At 40.8% G+C, this 25,101-nt stretch overlaps 3 protein-coding genes across 4 annotated transcripts; all 3 read right to left on the bottom strand.

The window, feature by feature from the left end:
* Window positions 1-1,000: 1,000 nt before the first annotated feature.
* gja9b (gap junction protein alpha 9b) lies at window positions 1,001-3,434 on the bottom strand. Its single transcript, XM_073821573.1, has one exon. It carries the CDS (start codon window positions 3,148-3,150, stop codon window positions 1,750-1,752), a length of 1,401 nt encoding a protein of 466 aa, XP_073677674.1. The 5' UTR covers window positions 3,151-3,434; the 3' UTR covers window positions 1,001-1,749.
* A 1,336-nt stretch (window positions 3,435-4,770) lies between these two features.
* On the bottom strand, window positions 4,771-16,603 carry srsf10b (serine and arginine rich splicing factor 10b). Of its 2 annotated transcripts, none has more exons than XM_073821834.1 (6): window positions 16,395-16,603; window positions 11,918-12,022; window positions 11,404-11,507; window positions 11,173-11,329; window positions 11,050-11,103; window positions 4,771-5,435 (listed from the first exon to the last, which is right to left on the bottom strand). In XM_073821834.1, exons 1-6 carry the CDS (start codon window positions 16,457-16,459, stop codon window positions 5,180-5,182), a joined length of 741 nt encoding a protein of 246 aa, XP_073677935.1. In that variant the 5' UTR covers window positions 16,460-16,603; the 3' UTR covers window positions 4,771-5,179. The 2 variants fall into 2 exon arrangements, with proteins under 2 accessions (XP_073677935.1, XP_073677936.1); XM_073821835.1 differs by having other exon boundaries at window positions 11,050-11,100.
* A 2,713-nt stretch (window positions 16,604-19,316) lies between these two features.
* fabp10b (fatty acid binding protein 10b, liver basic) lies at window positions 19,317-20,577 on the bottom strand. Its single transcript, XM_073822367.1, has 4 exons — window positions 20,505-20,577; window positions 19,962-20,134; window positions 19,448-19,537; window positions 19,317-19,367 (listed from the first exon to the last, which is right to left on the bottom strand). The coding sequence occupies exons 1-4, from the start codon at window positions 20,575-20,577 to the stop codon at window positions 19,317-19,319; spliced, it is 387 nt and encodes a 128-aa protein (XP_073678468.1).
* Window positions 20,578-25,101: the final 4,524 nt, after the last annotated feature.

Here is a 25,101-nt window from a genome sequence, read left to right as displayed (position 1 = left end):
TGTTGATTTTAAAGTGCATCCCTTTCAATTCTGTAAACTTTAAATCCAAACTGGCAGAGTTTTACTGTGAATGCATGTGCCAACTGGGCACCGTTTTCCTGATGCTATCGTGATGGCGACTGCGCAGATGGCAAGGGCCCGTTCATCGCTGCTTGCAGCTTTAATTAGGGCCCGAGCACCGATGGTGCGAGTACCCTATTGCAGTGTTTCTCAACTCCAGTCCTCGGGACCCACTGCTCTGCACATTTTGTATGTCTTCCTCATTTAAGGCACCTGATTTTGATCATCAGCTCATTAGTAGAAAGATTCATGAACTGAACTGAGTGTGTCAGACTCAGAAACATACAAAATGTGCAGAGCAGTGGGTCCCGAGGACTGGAGTTGAGAAACACTGCCCTATTGGAATTGCTCCGTTTAAATGTTAATGTCCTTCTGATTTGTTATATTTAAATGTTGAAATGTTATTTGAATAAAAAGAGTTACATTTTCTTTCGTCTTGAACTCTTTTGTGTACATCTTAAATGAAATTTTTATATTACTGACTGAATATCAGCAACCCCACATTCACTTCACTTCCACTATACACATCAATATAGACACTAAGATATGTCGGTCAACTACTGATGGTTTCATCTAGAAACATCGATGAATATGAAACCCGTCCACATGCAGCCAACAACAAGGTGAATATTTAGAAGATCCAGGCAGAAAATAAACCTTCAAGCCTTGTGTTCAAAGCAACAGTTCAGCCAAAAATGATCATTTTGTCATCATCACACCCTCATGTCATTCCAAATCTGTATTATTATACAAAACAAGACATTTTGAAGAATGGGGGCAAGGGCGTAGGTTTGATTTTGAAATTTTTTGTTAAGCTGGCAACACATCCCTTATAAAAAATAAATAAATGAAAAACTACCCATAGTTTAACCACCATAGTATTTCTACTACAACTGTGGTTACACACAAAAAAAATATGGTTACTACACTTATATACACTTATATATATTTGCTACACTGCCTTAATGATTTTGTTTTTTACTGTTTAATAAAAAACAAAACACACCAAAATCTGATTCAAATGACTCACAATACGCGCCCCGAAGTTCCGATCCAAATCAGATTCACAAACTTGAAGTTTCGATCTGAATGAAATGATTCCCGAAACGTGCCTCGAAGTGATCGAAATCACAAGTTCAAATCAATCGGAGCGGTTCCAGCGTAAATGATTCACTCAATTGATTTGGTTAATCTGTTCCTCTTTTTGCGTCATCAGCCATGTTTACACGACACTGTCAGGACTACTACTGGCTACAATATGCTTTTGATCAGTTTTTTTTTTTTTTGCTAGTGACTCGCTTGAACTGAATAATCGAAGTCACAAGTTTGAATCAATCGGACCAGTTCCAGCCAAAATGATTCATTCAGTTGAATCAGTTTGTCTGTTCCACCACTTTTCGTTTCTTCACCTATGTCTACATTGTCAGTACTGCTACTTTCATAACATTCACTGAAATTACAATTAAAATACCAATTTTCCATTCCAAATCTGGTCAAAATTCTTGCTAGAAAAATTTAGTAGTCACTGGATGTACACACATTCTTCAAAATATCGGCAGAAGAAAAAAATTCATACACTAGGTCTGAATGAGTAAATGAGGATGGAATGATCATTTTTGGCTTAACGATCCCTTTGATTAAGACCGAAGAGAACAGCTGCTTATTACTGTGAGAACTGCACACAGAGCCTCAGATCTGCAGGTCACCAGGCGCTCGTCTGCTGCCGCTGCTCGCCAGTGAAGTCCGTTGTCGATCGGGCGAGAAGGTGGGACTCCCAATTGAACTGTGCTGCCGCGAGCCGGAACTGGGCTCCGAGTCCGTCGTGTGCGTCCCGCCAGCTCTCCTCAGGTCCGATTTAGAGACGGCCCTGCCGCACCGAGTCCTGACGCCTCGCTCGCCGGAGTCTCCGCTGTCCGAGCCGTTCCCTTCCACCACCGTGCCACAGTTCCAGGCCGGACTGGCTCGGCGCTGCTTACGCGGGTCCGTTATCGGGAGTCCGCCGAAGCCTGAGCTCTCGGACTCCGTCGTGCGGATCTCAATGCACGGGTTGTTGGAATTGCTGTTGCGCTCCAGCGGCACCCTGGGAACCATGTCCTTGTTCTCCCTCGCCCCCTGAACGGGCACAAAGGCAGACGAGGGGTTAATGAGCGTGGGGTACGTGGGTCCGTTGCCCTGTTTCTCTAAAAGCGGAGCCATTCCGCCGGGCGCCGTCGGGATGGTAGCTTTGCGCCCCTGGTTCACGCACACCTGATGTACCGCCGAGTTCTTCTCTCCGTAACAGTCGTCTTTCAGGTGCGGGTAGTAGTCCAGAAGCCCCTTCTTCAGTTTCTTGTAGGCCAGGTGCAGGATCTCCAGCAGGCTGAGGAACAGGGACGTGGCTGCGATGCCCTGCATGAACACCATGAAGACGCTCTTCTCTGTGGGCCGCGAGACGAAGCAGTCCACCACGTTGGGACACGGCTCCCGGTCGCACTTGTACAGCGGCTCCAGGTGGTGTCCGTACAGCAGGTACTGGCCCGTCATGAAGCCCACCTCCACCACGGAGCGGGTCACGACGTGCGCCAGGTAGGTGCGCAGCAGCGGCCCTCTGAGCGGAGCCTTGTTGAGCTTCCCCTGCTCCAGCTGCCTCAGCTCCCGCTCCACCCTCCGCCGCGGCTCCGCGTCCATCGTCTCCAGCTCGCGCCGGAGAGCCACCCTCTTGCAGTGCCGCTCCTTTTCCAGGGCGCGCAGCTGGTAAATGGCGTGGCCCATGTAGACCAGAGAGGGCGAGGAGACGAAGATGACCTGCAGGACCCAGTAGCGGATCAGGGAGACGGGGAAGGCGCGGTCGTAGCAGACGTTGCGGCAGCCGGGCTGCTCCGTGTTGCAGATGAAGTCGGACTGCTCGTCGTTCCACACGTCCTCGGCCGCCACGCCCAGCACCAGCATGCGGAAGATGAAGAGGATGGTGAGCCAGATCTTCCCCACCATGGTGGAGTGGATGTGAACCTCCTCCAGAATCCCACCCAGAAAGTTCCAGTCGCCCATCTTTACACGGACGTCTCCACCGCCGCCGCCGCTGCAGATGGAGGACAACAAATCCAAATCCATTTTACATTTCTCCAAATCTAGACCAAATTTGACAGACAAGAAACACAGAACAACTCAATACTCACCATTCGAAATGGTCACTTCTCTACAGGATATATAAATCCTTATTGAGGAGGAGCTGTTATTCATGCTGGTGGCATGATCAAATACATCTAACCATGATCTGAAAGAGGCTGATGTGTTTCATTTGACCGGTCGCCGTGGTTTGAGAAATCTAGGTCGCTGCTAACTTTATATCCCAGCAAAAGTGATCAATGCGGTTTGTTGGCGCGCCGCTGTAAAGGCCTGCAGGTCAATTGGATTCTGATGTAGCGTGACTCTGCACTGCCGCAATCACACAACTCACAAAGCAATTATGGTTTATTAATGACATTCAGCTGTTAAAGAGACTCAGGTCCTAGTTCTCATCTGTCGATACTTATTATCCTGATTAACGATCAACCGGTCGCGTCCGATTTCATACATGAACTGCTCTCTCACTGTCCAATCAAGGTTTTCCCTCAAACCAACGTCTGTCGATGCTTCTCACCCCATCTTTGAAGAATCAATGCCCTGAGAGCACAGGGGCGGTGCTTTGGCATCCCTCGTCCAATCAGGAGTCTGGTGAGGCGGTGGATTGTGGGATGGATTTCGGCGGCATGCGAGCAGGTTCATTGATTTGTCTGTTCTCTTACACGCAAATGATGATGATGGTCCTCTAATGCTGAAGGGTCACGTGGTCAGTGGCTAGATTTATTCGACACGTGTCAAAGGGCACTCGTGTGGAAAAACATGACTGTTCACTGCACAGGACAACAAGATAATAGATATTTGGCAAGACTAGAATAAACAGTTCTCCTCATGTTGGATATTTTTCTTCCATGGGCCACAAAAAAAAAAAAAAGCTTTCCATCTCCGATGTATGGTTTGATAGGATAGGACAATATTTGGCTGAGATGCAACTATCTGAATATCTGCAAACTGAGGGTGGAAAGAAATCAAAACACTGAGAAAATTTAAATATAAAGTTGTCCAAATGAAGTTCTTAGCAATGCATATTACTAATTAAAAATTGAGTTTTGATATATTTATGGTTGGAAACTTACATAATATCTTCACGGAACATGATTGAAGAAAAACAACAATAACTTGACCCATACCATGTATTATTGGCTATCGCTACAAATATACCCATGATACTCGAGACTGGTTTTGTACTCAAGGCTCACATTTGTTGATAAAACTGCATACATGGTATGATTTTTATTACATAAACACCACCACAGTGTTCAAAATATCTGCTGTGACAATCCTACACTAAGAATCTGTGGCATCAATTTCCAAAACTAAATGTTCTTTAGATTCTAAAATGTTCTTCACATCAAGGCAAAAAGTGGTTGTGATCACAGAAAGGTTCTTTGGGAATCAAAAATGGTGCTTTTTTTGGCCTCACTGAGAAAAAAACCCTTTTAAACCTTTATTTTTATGAGAGAACAAATTTAGAAGGACCGTAAAATGTAAATGGGTTTATAATTACAAATTAATCTAGACAAAAAAACTGTGCCAAATCAACAATTTCCTTTAAAATCGATTAGAAATCAAGATGACAAATGAAAATAATAAAGTAGCTCAACACAAGTGTAGACTGATGCACAAGAAATTTATTTCATTCTGAGGTTACATGTAAAAGGCCTGCAGATTTCACAATAAAACACATCTGAGACACTCATGGCAGACCGTTTTAAATGGATGGCCAACTAAAAAACAAAAATCTCTTACAAAAATATTGACGCGATTTTCATCTCTCATTCCGCGCAGCTGCGCTTGTAAACTAAACCGCACAGACATCTTTCGGCCGATACGAATGCTAACACTGCAGCCCGTTAACAGACACGCCAGCTAAAACAGGCAATAGTTTGATTCCCACCCTCTCTAAAACACTCAAACAGACGACTGTCGCTCGCAGACATTTACACGGGTTCAGCCAAACACCAAACCTAAACAAAACCACTTTCCACACTCAGGAGCCATCCGTCCGTCCGCCGGAGCCCTAATGCCCCCAGGACTTGTTTCCGGTCCAGGAGCGCGAGCGGGACCGTGATCTGGAGCGGGTCGGGGAGCGCGAGCGGGACTGAGAGCGCGTCTTGTCTTCGCCGGAGGCGTCCTGGCTCTCGGCGTGGAGTTGTCCGGTGTCCCGAGGGCTGCCGGATTTGGACCTGGAGCGCGATCTGGCTCCGCCTCTGCTCTTGGAGTGGGAGGGGCTGTGGCTGCGGGAGCGATGGCGGTCGCGAGTGGATGGGCGGTGCCTGCGGGAGTCACATGACCAAACCATTACAATACAGTCACATGACAAACACAGTGCACTAATGTGTGCATTTCAAGGAACACTCCACTATTTTTGGAAATAGGCTCATTCTCCAACTCGAGTTAATAAGTTGAGTTTTACCGTTTTGAAATCCATTCAGCCGTTCTCCTGTTCTGGCGATATCACTTTTAGCATAGCTTAGCATAGATCATTGAATCCTATTAGACCAATAGCATCGTGTTCAAAAATGACCAATGAGTTTCCATATTTGTCCTGTTTAAAACGTGACTCTTCTGCAGTTATATCGTGGACTAATATGGTATTAATACTAATACCATATTTCTAAATTAACTTAAAAAGGAAACAAAACGACATCTAGCCACTTTGCCATTAGAATCCAAAACTGAACTATTTTAATGGCTGCAACACCAACTCTGTTCTGATAAATTGTCGGACAAGGACGAGTCTCGGGTCTGAGAGTCTCAGGCTGGGCTCGTGCAGGACTCGATTCGTTCCCTCGTTTCAGTTAAATAAGATCTGAGCGGTATCTCTCGGTTGAAATCGTATTCGGTTTAGTTTTTTGCTTTTAAAGGGACTATAGCGGCAGCTTTTATAGCAAAAGATATACGGATATAATTTCTGTGGTGGAAAACCCCAGGTTTGGCCAGCTGTTATGCCGCTTTTCAGAAAAGATTATGCCGGACTCTAGAACGAAACCAAAGCCCAGGTATTTACTTTTGTGTATTTGTTCTAAATGTTGCTGCTGTCTTCTGTGCCCAGACTTTAGTTTTGTTTGATACATTCAAGAAGTGTTTTTTCTTTGAGAAGGTAAGATTAAAGTTTCAGTTCATATATCTGACTGTTTGTATTTATTAACACAATTCTATTTATTTGAAGTAAAACTGAAAAATGAGTATGTTTTATTCCTTAATTTAATGTACTGTAGAGTACAGTACAAAACGGCAAACAACAACAAAAATAATCATTCTGTCCAACATCCTGTGTTTGGTCTGGGACAGGCCAAAGAACCTCTTCAGCATCACAGGCTAAATTAACCCTGTCATTGTCATTGTCCTCCTCCTCCTCTTCCTCTTTCACCTCTTCCTCTTCCTCATCAAAACTACACATTACTGTATGTGGGATATTGATTGAAAAAGACTGGATAGGATTCACAGTTACACTTGTACTAGTGATCTGACAAAAAAAAATCTAATCAAATAAAAACGCATTAAAACGTCATTGTGATTTAGAAAAAACGAAATCTGAAGTAAAATTGAAAAATGAGTATGCAGTGCATCGAGGTATTGTATTGAACCGAATCGATGACATGATAATCGTAATTGAACCGAACCGTAAGACCACTGTAGGTTCACACCTCTAGTGTGTGGGAGGCAAACAAATGTAATAATAAACAATAAATGTACAGTTTGCTTGTGCATTTATGTTCAGAAGAAGTGAGCTGTCCTGTCCTGCAAATAATGTAAACAGGCTTGTGTAAGGAAATTCTCAGTGCAAAGAAAGAGAAATACCAGGTTTCGATTACTTCTATGTTGTTTTTTCTAATAAACATGAACAATTATCTGAAAAACATCTATGGCCTTTGAAACATGTCGAGTACGGTTTCACTAATAATAAACATACATTTGCTTAAAGCATTCATATTTGTCCATGCACATGTTGATTAGAGTATTCAAAACTTTAAGAAGTATTAATTTAAGGTACATTTAGAACAGATAAAAATGTGATTAATCACGAGTTAACTCATGACTGTCATGTGATATTTACAGCTTAATTTAGTTGATGGAAATATCACCGTTTCTCTGTAGTTCAAAAGCGCATTAAATCATATTCATATTAGATTTAACAAATTATCTGAAATTATTTTATATAGGCCAACAGTAAGAAAAAGACAAGTTACCTTTCAAATACACGTGTTAATTTGATGTTTCTTTAGTACATGGACAGGTAAAATGTATTCATTTTGTAGAAAAGTACGACATTTTACATTAATTTGTTTTTGGGTTGTTAACTATTATTTTCATTCTTGTTTTATTTTAAACTTAAAGGATTATTTGTGGAGTGATAGGAAGTAAAACAGCATGGTTTTTCATTATGTTTGGCTGGCTGTATTGTATAATGATAATGAACAGACTGCGTTATCCAGTTAGTAGCTAATGCTTCACTGTGCGTCAGAGGAACCATCACTTTGGTTTTTTCCCACCTTATAAAAATGGAAACAACTTACAATAGACTACTCCTCCTTTTGTGGTCATATAAGAGTAAGACATTATTCCAAACTATTCTAAATATTTATTTTATTTGTATAGGCACAAATTTAGGTATTTTAATAAATCACAGCCACTTAATTTAATTGTAATTTTAAATAATCTCGTCAGTTAATGCTCGTAAGGACCGTCGATTGTCGGCTTGGAGCAATAAAATAACCGAAAGAAACATTGCCATTTCCAATAAAGTCTAATAAAAGTTAATCAGAAAAATAATAATAATGCAACTGCGCCCGTTTATGAATATTATAGGATGCTCAAGTATCTAAACAGTCTATATGCCTAAATACAAAAAAATACACTTGTTAATAAAAATAACTGTATGTAGGCCTATAGGCTACAATTAAATAATAGCCTGTGTAACGGAGTTTAGTTTCAGATCCTTTGTCTACTAGCCTATGATTTTCCACAATCGGTGAAATTATGAACGGAAACAGCTCAAGGGCAACTTTTTTTTTTGCGATGCACCAAAACTTATGAGACAATTCAGTTTTTCAGGGGTGGCATCATCTAGGGCTGTGCAATTAATCGAAAATCGAAATTCATGATTTCTGCTTCAAACAATCATGAAAATTGTGCTCCATTCCGCTTCTTTCCAGTGGTGTGCTTTCACTCCATAAAAGCCTAATTTCACATGCAAATCAGCAAAATCATGTAACGTGACTTTGATAAAACGGGACGGGTTTGATTTATTAATGTTTCTTCGATGTTGTGTTTTAATAGCACGTAAGAAAACTTTGTATGCGCTCAGAGACGGAGCAGATCACAGACATGTAAAGTTATCTTTTAGCTCAAGGTGCGCCTAAACGCTCAAATACACACAGAAACATTTCAAAATGAGGCGCTTGGTGATTATTGATGTAAACCCTTGTCAGTTCTGTCTTAAATGATCAAACCGTTGAGAATGTAAATCCGTGTGTAACAGTAGATTGGATCCGTCTGGCTCTTAAAGGGGCAACAAATAATATTCCTTCTGCCGTCTCTGTGCTTAATATTAATAAAACTTACAGAGACAAAAATCACTCACTGCTCTTGAATGAAAGACTTGTGTAGTTTTAATAAGAAACAAAGCATGTTTAACTATTACAGCGGAGATGTGTTTTATTTTACATTTAAATAATTACCTTCAATTTCTGTAGTAATGTTAGACTACTGTGGACTTGCATACAAGTATTCTTTTTATCGTTTTGTTGCATTTCTATCTTTAAATTAATCACTAATAAAAAGTTTTGGACTCAAAACTTAATCGTATTAAAACTTAATCATGATTATGATTTTTGCTAAAATCAAGCAGCCCTAGCTCAAGGAAAACTTTTCTGGCAATACACCAAAACTAATGCTACGGTTCGGTTTTTCAGGGACGACGTCACGTTCACCATTTCATCGGCAAAATACCAGTCGGACGGAAACATGCTGGAGACTAGGGCTGCACGATAAATCGAAATGAAATCGAAATCGTGATTAATCGGAAGCTGCGATTGTCATGCGTATCTTTTAGTGAAGCACTGTGTTGGGTCTAGTTTAAGCCTTCACTTTGAAATTATAGGCATCATTTTCCTGTTTTACCGCAACACACATATTATGTAAGTTTATATATTTTATATGTTTATATATATTTTTGTTTACCACGCTGTTAATGTTGTATTTAATGTATTTGATAGGTAATGAACAGCAGCACATTAAGGTTGTGAAAGTGCTGTAATTGTTTGTGTGATCTCTTTGCTTATAGAAGGTTGTGAACATACCCAAATTATTACTGCTGCATAGTTGCATTGTTTCCAGTTGCCAAATAAGTTCATGTAATAAATGTAGTGATTTCTTCCATTTCTGCACTATGTCAGAGATGTTAGCATGTCTCTAACAAAATCAGTCACAAACATTATCTCTGCACAATCTCATGTGTAGCATCAGTGAAATCACTGCCATGCATTGTGTGCAAATATTGCATTGCCCTCCTCATGTTTTGTCAGTGTTATCCACTGCTAAAGAAACTCTTAAGCCTCTTAAAAGTCCTCTTCCCTACTCCTAACAATTTGGACCTTAAGACCTCTTTTAAGGGTTAAGATTCTTTCTGAATTACTTTTTTCTTTACTAGGATCTTTTCTTTAATTTTAAGTGAAAACGCCCACTTTTCTAAGAATTCTCTTAGAATTGTGTCACTAGGAGCAACTCTTTGCACTAAGATTCTTTATGAATACGGGCCCTGGAATTCATGGCAGCTTTCATTAGCCAAGGCCCGCCCATAAGACCGTTAGACCGACATGTCAAACAACCAATCACAGTTCGTTTCGTTCAGCGTCACGTTTCGGGGTGTAGAAATGCCCCACAACAACAGACTGGCGTGCAACAAGTCAGTCATTGAAATAACCAGCATTGAAAGATAACGAAGAAGACGGAGAACAAGCAGTCAGTCAGTCATTTGTTCGTGAACTTCGCTAATGTGTATAACAATGGCATCTACATAAGCATCTTTTAGCAAAACACAGAGTAAGTCAGTCTGCACTTTGTTTCCCTGCGGACCAAAAATAAACGCCACACTCGCGTCTCCCAGAAATCCGATCAAATTCAACTAATCAGACGAGGACTTGGACATTCCTGAAGTGTTTCCAGTTAAGTGTACCATGTGCATCACATGTTTAGCCAACGTTCTGAGGCTGAGACTAGAAAACACCCATCTCTGCAGCTGAATAAAGCTAAATAAAGATTTAACCGCTTTCCATTGATTGAACGTGACTAATAAACGCATGACTACCACAATATATTGTTTACTGAAGTTCGTGTTATTATAATTTATTATAATAAAGTATATTTATACTGCACTGCCTTCATCACTGTGTAGAATACTATGAACGATGTTCTGTGTGTTATTATGTGTAAGAAGCCACATCATTTCACAGAAGGGTTCATTTCAAACGCTCGACTGACGTTATGAAGTAAGTTTGGAGTACAAATATTATTTAAGGTGGTGTTTTGAGATGTAGCACCATTTTTTACACAGCGCCGTAGTTCACTGAGAAGCTACGCAAACAGCTCTCATTATCGCAAACGATTCCTTTTCAATGGCATAATCGTGATCGATTAAATCGACTTTGACTATGAGCGCGATTAGGCGTATCTTCTAAGTGAACTACGGCTCTGTGTCCTACATGCTGCTCCATCTCAAAACAGCTGCTGGAGATTACGGCTCATCACAGAACTGGCTTTATTGACAAAATGACAATCGCCTTCGATTAATCGTGCAGCCCTACCGGAGACAAAAGGTTTCTCTCATATTCTGTTGCAAAAACTGAATGTAAACTTGGCATGTGGAACACAGAGAATGGTTTCTACCTGTCGTGTTCTCGGCTGCGGCTGCGTCTGCTGTGTGTCCTTCCTCTGGACCTGCTGAGAAAACCACAAGGTCATTGTCTGAACCCACACGACCCATAAACGTGATGAAGCTGACAGACTCACTCTCTAGGGCTCTCGGACCGTCTGCGGCGTCTGTCGTAGGACGGGCTCCGCGATCTGCGTCTGTCTCGGCTGCGCGAGCGTCTGCGCCGGTCGTGGTCGTCGTATCTGGAGTGGCTGCGAGGGGACGATCGCTCCTTGGACTTCATCTGCCCCGGCGCTGAGAGACACACCACAGACCTCAGTCACGACTCTACAAAACACACTTTGACCCCATTCCCAGTCAGCACTTACTCTTGCGGTCTCCCTGGGCGAACTGGATCTCGATCTGCCGTCCGCAAACCCACTTCCGGTCCAGATTGTGCAGGGCGTCCTCCGCGTCCCGGACGTCCTCGAACGTGCCGCTCTGTTAAGGGTTCTAACGGAAGGTGCGCATCTCGCACGCGTCGCATGACAAACACAAACACACGCTTGCGTCCTGAACCATGGAGGATACGTGGAGTCACCTTTACCTTCATCTTTACTCTTTAAATAGCCGCCGCTGGTCTGGGCCCCGTAACGCCTGCGCTTTCTTTGCTCTTTCTTCTCCTCTTTGTCTCTCGGAGCTTTAATTTGCTTTCTTTTCACGTTCTGCCTCTCTGCGAGCAGACCTCTGTTCTTTCTTGCGGCGGCTTGGCTTTTAGTCCTACTCTACACGGCTCTTTAACTGTGTCTTTGTGCCGGGCTCCACCAGGGGACGCCGTTACACAGTCTGGGGCGACAACAGAGAAATAAGGGTTAGAGCGGAGCGCTCGCGGTCAAAGGATATTGAATGTACGCGAATCCTCTGGGCCGGCGTGAATAGAAGTCTAGGGGAATGTAGACGTCGGCAATGGGCCCGTATCGGCCGAACTCTCGGCGCAGGTCCTCTGGCCTGAACACCGGGAAATAACATCTTACTTTATGAAAGCGCTGCGTCACCATCCCAGGACATACTTACCCACATCTTACAGGATCAGTTCAGACACAAATAAAAACACGCTGTTCGCTTCCTCGCCCTCGAGCCGTCATCCGAGACAAAGCGACTTCTGTTCTTCAGGAGAACGCTTAAAGGAACACTCCACTTATTTTGGAAATAGGCTCATTCTCCAACTCGAGTTAATAAGTTGAGTTTTACCGTTTTGAAATCCATTCAGCCGTTCTCCTGTTCTGGCGATATCACTGTTAGCATAGCTTAGCATAGATCATTGAATGCTATGGCTTCGGTCATATTACGGCAGCAAACTTCCTCGACTATTACGCCGGAATGGGAGTGTAGTTCCTAATCTTATCGACCTAGAAAATCACATCTTTGCATTTTCCGCCGGTCTTAGTCCACGATATAACTACAGAAGAGTCCAGTTTTAAACAGGACAAATATGGAAACTCGTTGGTCATTTTTGAACACGATGCTATTGGTCTCATAGGATTCAATGATCTATGCTAAGCTATGCTAAAAGTGATATCGCCAGAACAGGAGAACGGCTGAATGGATTTCAAAACGGTAAAACTCAACTTATTACCTCGAGTTGGAGAATGAGCCTATTTCCAAAAATAGTGAAGTGTTCCTTTCAGCAAGTCATAAAATGAAAGGCACTTTGAGAGTCATAAAAGCATATATTGAGGTGTCCTGAAAGGAAACAATCAGTCTGTGCAAGAAACTGAACATCATTTACATCTGTTTGGTTCGTGAGCGAATCACAGCGTTCCTACAGATACTGTAAAATTAAATAGCAGTACTTTTTTGATTTTGTGATGTTCAAGGACTTCAATTAGAGATCTCACTTCTTGAACAATGCATTTGATTTCAAATTCTAAAAAAAAACTGAAATAAGTATTAGAAAGTATACTACATTTTTACTATAGTATTTGTTTTTGTGTACGATTTCTTAAGGCGAGACACTGCAGGTGAATAGCATAAAAATATTAACTAATAGTTATCTCCTTACTTACTCAGTTGATTGATTACATTGATAATTGCAAACATTTTTTGTATTACAAATTTTCTAAAATGTTAGGTTTAAATATGCAAATGACAGATTATTAAATAAACATGCACTAATTTGCAGACATTTCTAGTACAAAAATCTGAACACTGGATGAAGACAGTTTCTTGTTTCATTTTTTTGACACGAGTCAAAAGTTTTTACAGAGGAGATTTTGGGTATCTCCATAATTCAGAAAATACTTAGAACAGACAGGAAACAATCTATTTTTTTTACCATTTTGAGGGGAATAAAATGTTTTATAAAATCAAGCTAATTCTATCTGAACAAACCCCTCTGTAATAATCTTCAGGATATAGACAGGAACACAAATGCTCAGTGTGGTGTGTGTAAGTGCTGCTGAAGTGGAGATTTATGGCTCAGTGGAGGAGGAAAAACTCTGTATTGTAATTGAAATCTATTGACACAAATAGATAAAGTAAAAAAAAATGCATGAAAAAACAACTCATGTTTGAGATTTTGAAAGTGTTTTTTTCAGACTAGTGGAAAGAAAACACCCAAAAGACACTGTTAAGTGTTTCTTTTATAGCACTTTATCTATTTGTGTCAGTAGATTTCAATTACAATACAGATTTTTAAAGGCCAAGAGTTTTTTCTCCTACACTGAGCCATAAATCTCCACTTAAACGGCACTTACACACATCACACTGAGCATTTGTGTTCCTGACTGTATCCTGAAGATTATTACAGAGGGGTTTGTTCATATAGAATTTGCTTGATTATATACAACATTTTATTTCCCCTAAAAACTGTAAAAAATATATTGTTTTCAGCCCAAATTATGGAGTGACATACCAAGTATAATTTTTTACCCTATTCACCTGCAGTGTCTCGCCTTAATGGTTTGATGTTTTATACAGTTTAAGAAAAAAAAGAAAAAAAAAAAAGATTTGTGAAATCGCTCTGAAATCCTGATTTGAATCAAATGATTCACAAATCTGCACTGAAGATCTAAATCAAAAGATTTTTGATCCACGTTCTGAAGAACCATCATTTCAGACCAGGATCGTGAATCATTTGATTTGAATCATTCAGTTCACAAAAATGATTCACAAATCCGTTCCAACCTAAATCAAATGAATCACGACACGCAATTTGAAGTCCCAATGTGAATCAAATGATCAAACGATACGTGATCCGATTGGAGCGCTTCGAAATTATTTAGCGACACAATGGTTTAACTGGTTCCGAGTTTGGAAAAGCTCAGTTTCACCCATCAATATGTGCTTTGAAAAATCATTAGTAATGTGAAAATTTGAAATAATTCAACATGATGTTTTTTGCTAGTGAATCACTTCAAATGAACGATCGAGTCATGAGTTTGAATCGATCAGAGCGTTATTCCAATTCCAGCGTTAATGACTCCATTGGTTCAGTTCATCTGTTCCTCTTTTCACATCTTAAGCCATGTTTACACGACACTATTGACTTTGCTCAATTGTTTCCTCATATTACCTGAAATAAACGCTATTTGAACCGTGTGAATTTTGCATGAAAAGCTATGAGCTTATTGACAAAATTAAACGCTTATTTCATAGATACATTACTTTTCAATAATTCAAGCACTTTTCAAGCACTTCTTGAGGAATATTGCTATTTTTAATGCTTTAAATTTCAAAGAGACACATTCAAGCACCTTCGATGAACCCTGGAATCATTCCTTCTAACCGATTCTTTCTGGCGAACCATTTGATCAAATCAGACTGAAGCGTCTGAAACGGTTTGCATCTCACTCTGAAGGAACCAGATCACAAAAAAAAAAAAAAGATTTTCTCATTTCCTGATGCTCTGGATTCCAAGTAATAATGTTATAAATAGTTTAGTTTGCACAAACTGATGGCTTCGTTTAATGAGACTTCAATATATCACTTTGTGTTCCTTTATATGCTTTTATTACTATTAAAGTGACGGTACCCATTGACTTACATGTTATGAATCACCAAGGAGCATGGTTTCAGCTAAAAATGTACTGAAGAAACCACAATTAAAAAAAGTCACCAATATCTCAGACGTCCTGAGGGCGAGCAAATGACCAGCGAATGTTCATTTTTGGGTGAACTATGGCTTTAAAGGAGACAATACACAAATATGAAACAGTGTGTGTGTTCCAGGTGTTTTACAGTGATATTCTGAGTTCAGCACGAGTTAAACTCGTTCCACAGCATTTGCAGCAGGTATAACGACGATTAAAACAAACAGCATTTTGTCCCGGAAACAAATGAAGATCTGAATGATGCTGAGGTTTTGAGATGAAACCTGTTTCTGGAGGATTTCCCAGCGCTTACATTCACTCTTCTGATCAAATGTTTGATACATATATTAATTTGTGTATATAGAAATATTAAAAGTGAGATTAAAAACATTAGATATTGACAAATATGTGACCCTGGAGCACAAAACCAGTCTTAAGTAGCACAGTTATATTTGCAGCAATAGCCAAAAATACAATGCATGGGTCAAAATGATCAATTTTTCTTTTATGCCAAAAATAATTAGGTTAAGATGATGCTTCACGAAGATATTTTGTAAATTTCCTACTGTAAATATATAAAAATGTAATTTTTGATTAGTATGCATGGCTAAGAACTAAATTTGGACAACTTTAAAGGAAATTTTCTCAATATTTAGATTTTTTTTTGCATCCTCAGATTACAGATCTTTAAATAGTTGTATCTCAGTCAAATATTGTCCTATCCTAACAAACCAATTTTTTTTAAACGACTTTTTGTTTGTTTGTTTTGTTTTTGTAGATTAATTTCTGTTCTCATTAACATTATGCCACAAATGCTGTCTCAGAATATTCCTTTAAAACCCTGGTTAACTAAAAGTCTTCAGGACATGAAGTGAAGTAAACAAGTGTTTTATCTGTTTCTGATCATAATAATTGAGGAACAAACTGAAAAGGGCTTTTGTTTTTGCAGAGATTGAATAAACAAAAACATTCAAACATTTTGGGAAACTCTGGTCTCTGAAATGCAACGATCATATCATTATTTAGTACACAGATATCACACATAAATACGGTGCATGACTATTTGTAAAGATGAACATTATTATTAATTATAAATAACAAAATCATGCGCGCTCCCGCTAACATTAACGCGCCAAACACAACAAAACCGCTTCAGGCGCGTAATGTTACGAATCAGAAATGCTGTGTTATAAACACGCTTGACTAGAGACATTAACTTAATTCATGAGAAACATTAGAGATGTGTGAAGGAAGTCTTATGAAAGCGTGATTGATAAAGTTAGACTTACCGGGACTCGTCGGAGATATTGCGGACGAACAGAGAGCTGTTCGGCGGTCTCATGTACCGAGACATTATAACCGTATTTAACGTCTCTTATGCTCGTTAACGCCAAATATGAATGACTTTTAATAATTCTCACTATCTGAAATCTTCCTGCTTCCACGCGGTTCTGCGTCGCTTTCACTTGAGCAGCTCGAGGCCTGCAGACAGCAGCAGCTGCACTTCCAGCCGCTGAAAACCGCGCAGCGCCGCCTAGAGACGCCCTCCAGCACTGCGCCTTAGCAACGCCTCACAACCAAGGGGCAACCTCCCGCTCTCTCTATTGAAACCAACACGGAAGTGTCTTAAACTGCAATTCATCGACTGGCCGCTTGAGGCTGGCTGCAAAAGAGAGACAGTCCCATTGACTCCCCATGTTAAAATGCCCAACTTTACAGCAGAAAAAAGTATGTTTACAGCCTGGTTCAAAAAATGGTTTTGGTCTTTATAGCTAGTTTTGCCCTTCATGTCAACTGTGAGAGGGGGTGAATTTTTTTTATAACTCATCCGTTTAAGTTATATTAAGCCTTAAAGTTCAGCATAATTAAGGGCGTGGTCACTTGAGTGACGGGGGATTGCCGCTGCTGTCACCACTGTCGCGCTAGGTGGGCGTGGTTTCAGCAACCAGCTCCACCCACGTCCCGCCTTTTTGCCCATTTTTGATTATCCGGGAAATCAAAATAGCGCTTCAGAATCCTACGGGTGACGTCACGGACACTACGTCCATATTTTTTACAGTCTATGCACACAACACAAACACACACGCCTTAAAGGAACATACCACTATTTTTGGAAATAGGCTCATTCTCCAACTCCCCCCGAGTTAATAAGTTGAGTTTTACCATTTTGAAATGCATTCAGCCGTTCTCCTGTTCTGGCGATATCACTTTTAGCATAGCTTAGCATAGATCATTGAATCCTATGAGACCAATCCAGCATCGTGTTCAAAAATGACCAACGAGTTTCCATATTTGTCCTGTTTAAAACTTGACTCTTCTGTAGTTATATCCATAGCCGCGGGAACGTATTTTGAGCAGGGGGGGCTGAGAGGAAAAAAAAGTTTTCTGTAGTCTACCTTTTATGTAATGCTTTTACACATTGCAAATAGGCCATATTTACAAATATAACAAAAGACGACAATCTCAACACGTTTTCAGTGGCACAACTGATAATACGTGTAAAACACTGTTTTTGACGCGGGAGACCCGAGTTCGCGTCCGCCTTTTGGTGAAATCATTTTCGAAATCGTCTCCCTTTTCACTTAGGCTATATCACATCGGAAAGTCATTTGTTTTTAATAAAAATGTATGAAATAAATTTAAATAAGGAGTTTAATTTATTAAGGCATGCCTCATACAATGGATTTGACTGAGTGTGACGTGCTCTGAAAAGTGCAAAGACATACTCGCTGAATTAGAGACGGTAAATGTGGCTTTTTTTATAGAAATAAAATACATTTAGTTCAGTTGAACATGGGAGGCTACAGATCTGAGGGAGCGCAGCGAGTCTGTTCCAAGCAGCTCTGAGCCGCAGGAGTGATATGTGACGAGAATGATGCGAAATGACTGGTGGCGGATCCAAAAGCAAGATAACTATTGTTAATAAACCTGCAATTTCTTCATTTAAAATAAATGAGCTTGTCTTTATCGTTGCTGTGTTTTCATAAAAAATAAAGGTGAACCACAAATTAAGCATTCGTTTAAAAAAAGGGAAACCTTATTTATTTGGGGGTAGATCTGCTTCCTTATCCGACTGATCCAATATTATCTGTCTGCTCAAGTCTGTCTATTTTTATTTTGTTTGGAAATGCGTTTTTGCGCCGTGTTGGTTGTAGGCTATTTTTAATCTTCAATGACGGATGCGGTGACGTCACGCGACAATTATTGTCATTGTATTGTTTTTCCAATAAATTTGAATGAATATTCGAATTACTAAAAATTGTTTTTGTCCTTTTTTGTTACAAATTTTACATTTATTTATTTTTAGCACCGCACCCCCAGCACCCCCATTTTTTCTTTAGCTCCGAGCCAGGGGGTGCTGCAGCACCCTCAGCACCCCTACTTCCCGCGGTAATGGTTATATCGTGTATTAATACTGGCGGAAAATGTAAAGCTGTGATTTTCTAGACCGATAAGATTAGGAACTACACTTCCATTCCGGCGTAATAGTCAAGGAAGTTTGCTGCAGTAATATGGCTGAAGCAGGAGCAGTAATATCACGCAGAGCCTGAAATTAGTTCCCAGCTAGGTTAGCATTTGCACATGTGCTGCGTGATATTACTGCGCCTATTACTGCGGAATGGGAGTGTAGTTCCTAATCTTATCGGTCTAGAAAATCACATCTTTACATTTTCCGCTGGTCTTAGTCCACGATATAACTACAGAAGAGTCGTGTTTTAAACAGGACAAATATGGAAACTCGTTGGTCATTTTTGAACGTGATGCTATTGGTCTCATAGGATTCAATGATCTATGCTAAGCTATGCTAAAAGTGATATCGCCAGAACAGGAGAACGGCTGAATGCATTTCAAAACGGTAAAACTCAACTTATTAACTCGAGTTGGAGAATGAGCCTATTTCCAAAAATAGTGGAGCGTTCCTTTAAGGGCAACCACAATGCATCACACATTACAAATAGATGACATTGTTCAATATGGAGAAATGTGTTTCGAATATTTTTATTGGGCATAATCTAGAAATGGATATGAAATGTTTCACATCTTTTTGAAAATCTATATTTACTATATTGATTGTTCTTACAGTGGTTTAAAATGAGAAAACAGGTCAACACACTTTTTTAAAAGTAAAGTTAAATTGAATAATAATAAGATTTTGATCTATAATTCATTGTGAAGTGTCAGTATAACTGTGAAATAGTTAAACGCCATCATTAAACGCGTCTGCTCCTCCTGATGAGAGTCGTGCCTCCGGCAGTGAATGTCTGAAAACACACAAAAATAAAAATGATTATAATAATAATTATTATTATATTCCATATACGACCATGTGAGCTTCTCTGACCTCGATCATGTCCTCGCCCTGGATCTCTCTCACGTGTTTGAGTTTCTCCGATTCAATCACAATCTTTCCATCGACGAGTCGAGCTGTAGCCTGAAATACAAACAACACAAGAAAAGACTGAGAGATGCCATAATGAGCTCATATATGGTGGACAGCGGTGGACTGGGAGAAATCCTGGTGTCTGGCAGCCAATCTGGCCCACTGTCCTACAATTTATTTGTTGTTGCCTGCCGAATGTACTAGAATGATTATTTCCGAATTCACCATTCAACCATGAAAATTTTGACTGGCAACGCGATTCGCATCCGCCAAAACGACGCAACACTTGAGAATGGAGTAATGCCGAGGTGAAGCAGAGAGGAAAAACTGTCCTCTTCAGGACTTAAAGAGCAGGTCAGTATCTATTATAATATAATCTAAATAAATATGATATTGTATAGTTTTGTACTTAGTTCACTTAGTCATGAAACATTAAGAGTCAATTAGTGCTGTAACCGCAGCTGGAATGAGTCACCTTGATCTTCTGGCCGTCCATGGTGTGGAAGTCGCTCTCGGAGCCGATGGTGAAGGTGTTTGTGTTGGTTCTCAGAGGGGTTTTCACACAGATGCTGAATTCATCTCCGTTTTGCCGAATGGTGGTCAGAGGTTTGACTTCTTTCATCATTTTAATGTAAATCTCTGGAGCAGCTGCTCACAAAAACACTCCATGAAGCACATTACAGAAATAAACAGGAGAAGACTGACAATATGATGTTCTTCCTCAAGTGTTTGTCTTGTTTTCCAGTGCAGATATCTACTAGGAAACACAATGGCTGAAGACAGCGAGTCTAGATTTCTGAGAAAGGCACTAAAATTGAAAAATAAACCTAATTCACTTTGGTTTGTTCATATAGATTCCTCATTTTAAAACAGAAAACAAGATTGAATATATCTGATGTTGTTTTGCTTCTCCAGCAAACATCTCTTGATCTTTGGATACTGGAAAACAAGCCCAAAATACTGAGGAAGTGGTTGATTTTGGCCTAAAGACTGATTGAAATGAAGGGTTGTGACTCACAGACGGCTCTGAGGAACTCCTCTGCGTTCTCCTGTTCGTACAGTTTCCAGCTTCCACTGAAATCCACAGCCATCCTCCAAGCAGCGCTCTGTTGAGATAGAGCTCCAGATGAGACGGATCCTGACTGAGCTCTGTTAGTGTGTTTGTCTGGATGTGTTTAATGAGTCTCAGGAGATCATCATCATCATCAGAGGATTGGTGTTTGAGTCTCCACAGCGATGCTCCAGTCTCAGATGAGTCTTCAGTGTCATGGGCTCCAATACACACACAATACACCTTAATTACTCTAAACACATCAACATCAGCGTTCCCCAGAGACACTATAGGAGTATTTGATCAAACATACTGTAAAAACTGTACAATATTATTACTGTTTAAAATAGCAGTTTTCTATGTGGATATCTGTTCAACTGTAATTAAGTTGGCTTGAGAAAGTGTTATTTAAACTATAGTTCTTCTTCTTCTGAGAGAAAAGTTATCAACTCGAACTCCTCCTAGAGCTTTAACTCTACAAACTCCAAACTCCAGATCTTCAGACTGATCTGACTCCAGCTGCCGGATCTTTTCTAACTGATTGGAATTCTGGTTTTCCTAAAAATGCAGATTAAACCTGGGAGAAATCCCATAGACTTACATTGAGGGAATGTTCAAATGATCAGCACTATTCAAACTCTCACTGAGAACACTCCCACAATCCCTTCAAACTCACATTCTGTCAACTAGACCCAATCAAACTCATTTAAACTCATCTATCTATCTATCTATCTATCTATCTATCTATCTATCTATCTATCTATCTATCTATCTATCTATCTATCTATCTATCTATCTATCTATCTATCTATCTATCTATCCGAGCATAGCAACTAGAATTATGTTAGTGACATGCTAATTAGGCTAGAAACATGCCAGAAACTTGCTAATCATACCAACAACAGGCTACTAATGCTTACATCATGCTAGTGACATTCTAGCAACATGCTAATCATGCTAGAAACATGATAACATGTTAAGCATCAGAATCAGAATCAGAAAGAGCTTTATTGTAACGGGTGTTTTTGTTTTGGGGTTTTGTTTCATGTTCATGTTTTCATGTCTTTTAATTTGTATTTGGTTCATGCTGTTGTGTCTTGCTTCCCTTGCCCTCATGTATTCCTGCCAGTGGTCCCTTTGTTCCATGTGTCTTGTTCTGATTGGTTGTCTTTGTTGCTATGGTCTTGTTCCTTGTTTTTCATTGGTTAATTCTTGTCATGTGTCCCTCATTGTCTGTATAAATAGCCCTTGTGTATGAATGGTCCTTGTCGCGTATTAATGTTGTTAACCTGCTGTTCAGTGAGTGTCTGTTTCAAGTCTGTTTCAGTCAAGTCTGTTTATATCAAGTCAAGTCTGATCATGCCAAGTCAAGTCTGTTTGCATCAAGTCAAGTCTCATCATTGTTTGGATTATGGTTTGTTTGGATTTCTGGATTACTTCACTGTTTCAATAAAACTGCACTTGGGTTCATCACATCTCGCCTTCAGTGGATCAATTGTTACAGAATGCTTGCACATACAAGGAATTTGTTTCAGTGTTATTAGCTTCCAGTACACAGAGATGCACAGACAATAAAAATAAGAGAATAAGAAAAATACACACATGTAAACATAAATAGACCAAAAATAAAAAAAGAAAATATAATAATTTGTAGAAATTGACAATAAATATGTATGTAGAGTTGTGCTATAGGTGATAGGATGGAATACAGGGATGTGTTAGGGTGTAGTTGTAGCAGTAGATAAAGTCAGATTATTCCACACATTTTTGCACGATGGGAGGAACAATTTAACTGTTCATAAGGTGGATTGCCTGGGGGAAAAACTGTTCATGCGTCTGGTAGTCCTGATCTTTGGGGCTCTGTAGCGCCGGCCGGATGGTAAGAGTTCAAAGAGAGGATGGCTTGGATGTGAGGGGTCCAGAGAGATTTTCTGAGCTCTTTTCCTCACTCTGGATGTGTACAGTTCTTGAAGGATGGACAGGGGAGCACCAATAATCCTCTCAGCAGACCGAACCATTCTCTGCAATCTTCTGATGTCTGATTTTGTAGCTGAGCCAAACCAGACAGTTATTGATGTGCACAAAACAGACTCTGATGGCTGAGTAGAACTGTCTCAGCAACTCCTGTGGTAGGTTGAACTTCTTCAGCTGGCGAAGGAAGTACAACCTTTGTTGAGCCTTTTTTACAATGGAGTCAATGTGAGTGTCCCACTTCAGGTCCTGGGAGATGAAACATCCCAGGAACTTGAATGTCTCCACTGTAGCCACAGTGCTGTCCACGATGGTGAGTGAGGAAAGTGCAGGGGGGTTCCTCCTGAAGTCCACTATCATCTCTACAGTTTTGAGCTTGTTCAGCTCCAGGTTGTTGTGACTGCACCGGACAGCCAGCTCTTTTACCTCCTGTCTGTAGGCAGACTCGTCATCGTCCTGAATGAGGCCGATAACCGTGGTGTCCTCTGCAAACTTCAGAAGCTTGACAGAGGGGTCTTTAGAGGTGCAGTCGTTGGTGTAGAGGGAGAAGAGCAGTGGGGAGAGAACACAACCTTGAGGGGCGCCGGTGTTGGTGTGGCTGCTTGATGTGAATTTCCCCAGTCTCACCAGCTGTTGCCTATCTGTCAGAAAGCTGGTGATCCTTTGACAGATAGGGCTAGGAACAGAAAGTTGGTTTAGTTTGGTGTGGAGGAGTGAAGCAATGATGGTGTTGAAGGCCTGGTCTGTCCAGATGCTGCAGGATGAAGTGCAAGCCAATGTTCACTGCATCATCCACTGACCTGTTTGCTCGGTAAGCAAACTGCAGGGGGTCCGGTGATGTCCTTTAGATAATCCGGAACCATTTTTTTAAACGACTTCATGACGACAGATGTTAGCGCCACAGGTCTGTAGTCGTTAGTCCTGTTTTCTTGGATTTCTTTGGGACAGGAATAATAGTTGAGCGTTTTAGGCAGTGAGGGACTTCACACAGCTCCAGAGACCTGTTAAAGATCTGTGAAAAGATGGGGGCTAGCTCGTCAGCGCAGGTTTTCAGACAGGCTGGTGTCACAACGTCTGGTCCTGGTTCTTCTTTTGTCCTTCCTGAAGACCTGGCGCACCTCATCTTCGCTGATTAGAAGTGAAGGAGGGGGAGAGGGGGGTTGCTGGAGGTGGTAATGGCTGTGTGAAGAGATCGTCAGAGCAGGTTTGGGGGGTTTCAAATCTACAGTGAAACTCATTCAGGTCTTCAGCAAGTCGTTGAGTCGCCTCAGTGCTCGGGGGAGGTGTCATGTAGTTTGTGATGGTTTTCAGGCCTTTCCATACTGAACTTGGATCATTTGAAGTGAACTGATCTTCTAACCTTTTTGCATAGGTCCTTTTAGCCACTCTAATCTCTTTATTCAGTGTGTTCCTGGTCTGGTTCTACAAGACTCTATCCCCTTTTCTGTAGGCATCCTCTTTGGCCTGACAAAGATGTCTGAGTTTTTCTGTAAACCATGGCTTGTCATTGTTGTATGTTAAATAAGTTCTGGTAGGAATGCATAAATCCTGAACGACTGAACGAGCAAAACTCTCGCAGCGAATAGAACGGCTTCCAGTTTATGAAAAGCGCTTCAACATCAGAACAGCATATTTTCTTTAACACTGTTACATCTGTACACCACCTCTCATTGATGTAAAAGCACGTCCCGCCGCCGCGCGATTTCCCCGTCAATTCTGTGTCGTGGTCTACTCTGAACAGCTGATATCCCAGTAGATGAATCGCGCTGTCCGGTATAGCCGCGTTCAGCCAGGTTTCCGTGAAACACAGAGCAGCAGAATGTGAGAAGTCCTTATTTGTCCGGGAGAGCAGAAGGAGTTCGTCCGTTTTGTTGGATAGAGAGTGGAGATTCGCCAAATGTATGCCGGGCAGCTACATCCTAAATCCACGCTGACGAAGATCACGAGCACGCCGGTGCGTTTCCCCAGCTTGCGCGTCCTGCGCGTCCAAAAGCGTCTCAGCGCTGCTGCTCCGCCAACTACGATGTTCAGCAAAACGTCCGAATAATCAAAAACCGGTAGAAGATTTTGTGGTGTGTTCTGTAAAATGTTCAGCAGTTCATCTCTGGTAAAACTGGTCATGTTTGCAAAACAAAAAAACAGGAAAAACGAACAAAAACACTAAAACAACTGGAGAGCTAAGCACAGAGGCTGCCATCCGCAGGATGTGGAAATACAGTAGGCGAGGAGTTCCCGGATGACCTACTGCTTCTGGCCGAATTCTGCAGCACGCATGGAAACTTCAAGTTCAGGCTCCAGGAGAGGAGTCGTCATATTCGAAAAATGGCGGAAAGTGGAGACGTGGCGATTCAGTACGTCCCAATTCCATTCATACTACCCATATTCATACTATATAGAACGTACTGTTTTAACGGTCGGGAAGTACGTTCAAATTTAAATGTAGTACTGAAGCAGTATGCGATTTCAGCCGCAGTCTTTTTTGGACTGAAATCCATAAAATGTCTACAATTTCTAAAACTTTTCAACTTTTTCACACTTTCTGATCAGGCTTTTTGAAGCCCACTTGACAAAATTTTTAATCTACTTTATTTCT

This window comes from Garra rufa, chromosome 17, assembly GCF_049309525.1.
Source record: "Garra rufa chromosome 17, GarRuf1.0, whole genome shotgun sequence".
NCBI classification, from domain to species: Eukaryota; Metazoa; Chordata; class Actinopteri; order Cypriniformes; family Cyprinidae; genus Garra; species Garra rufa.
This window is presented reverse-complemented; position numbering and strand designations above follow the sequence as displayed.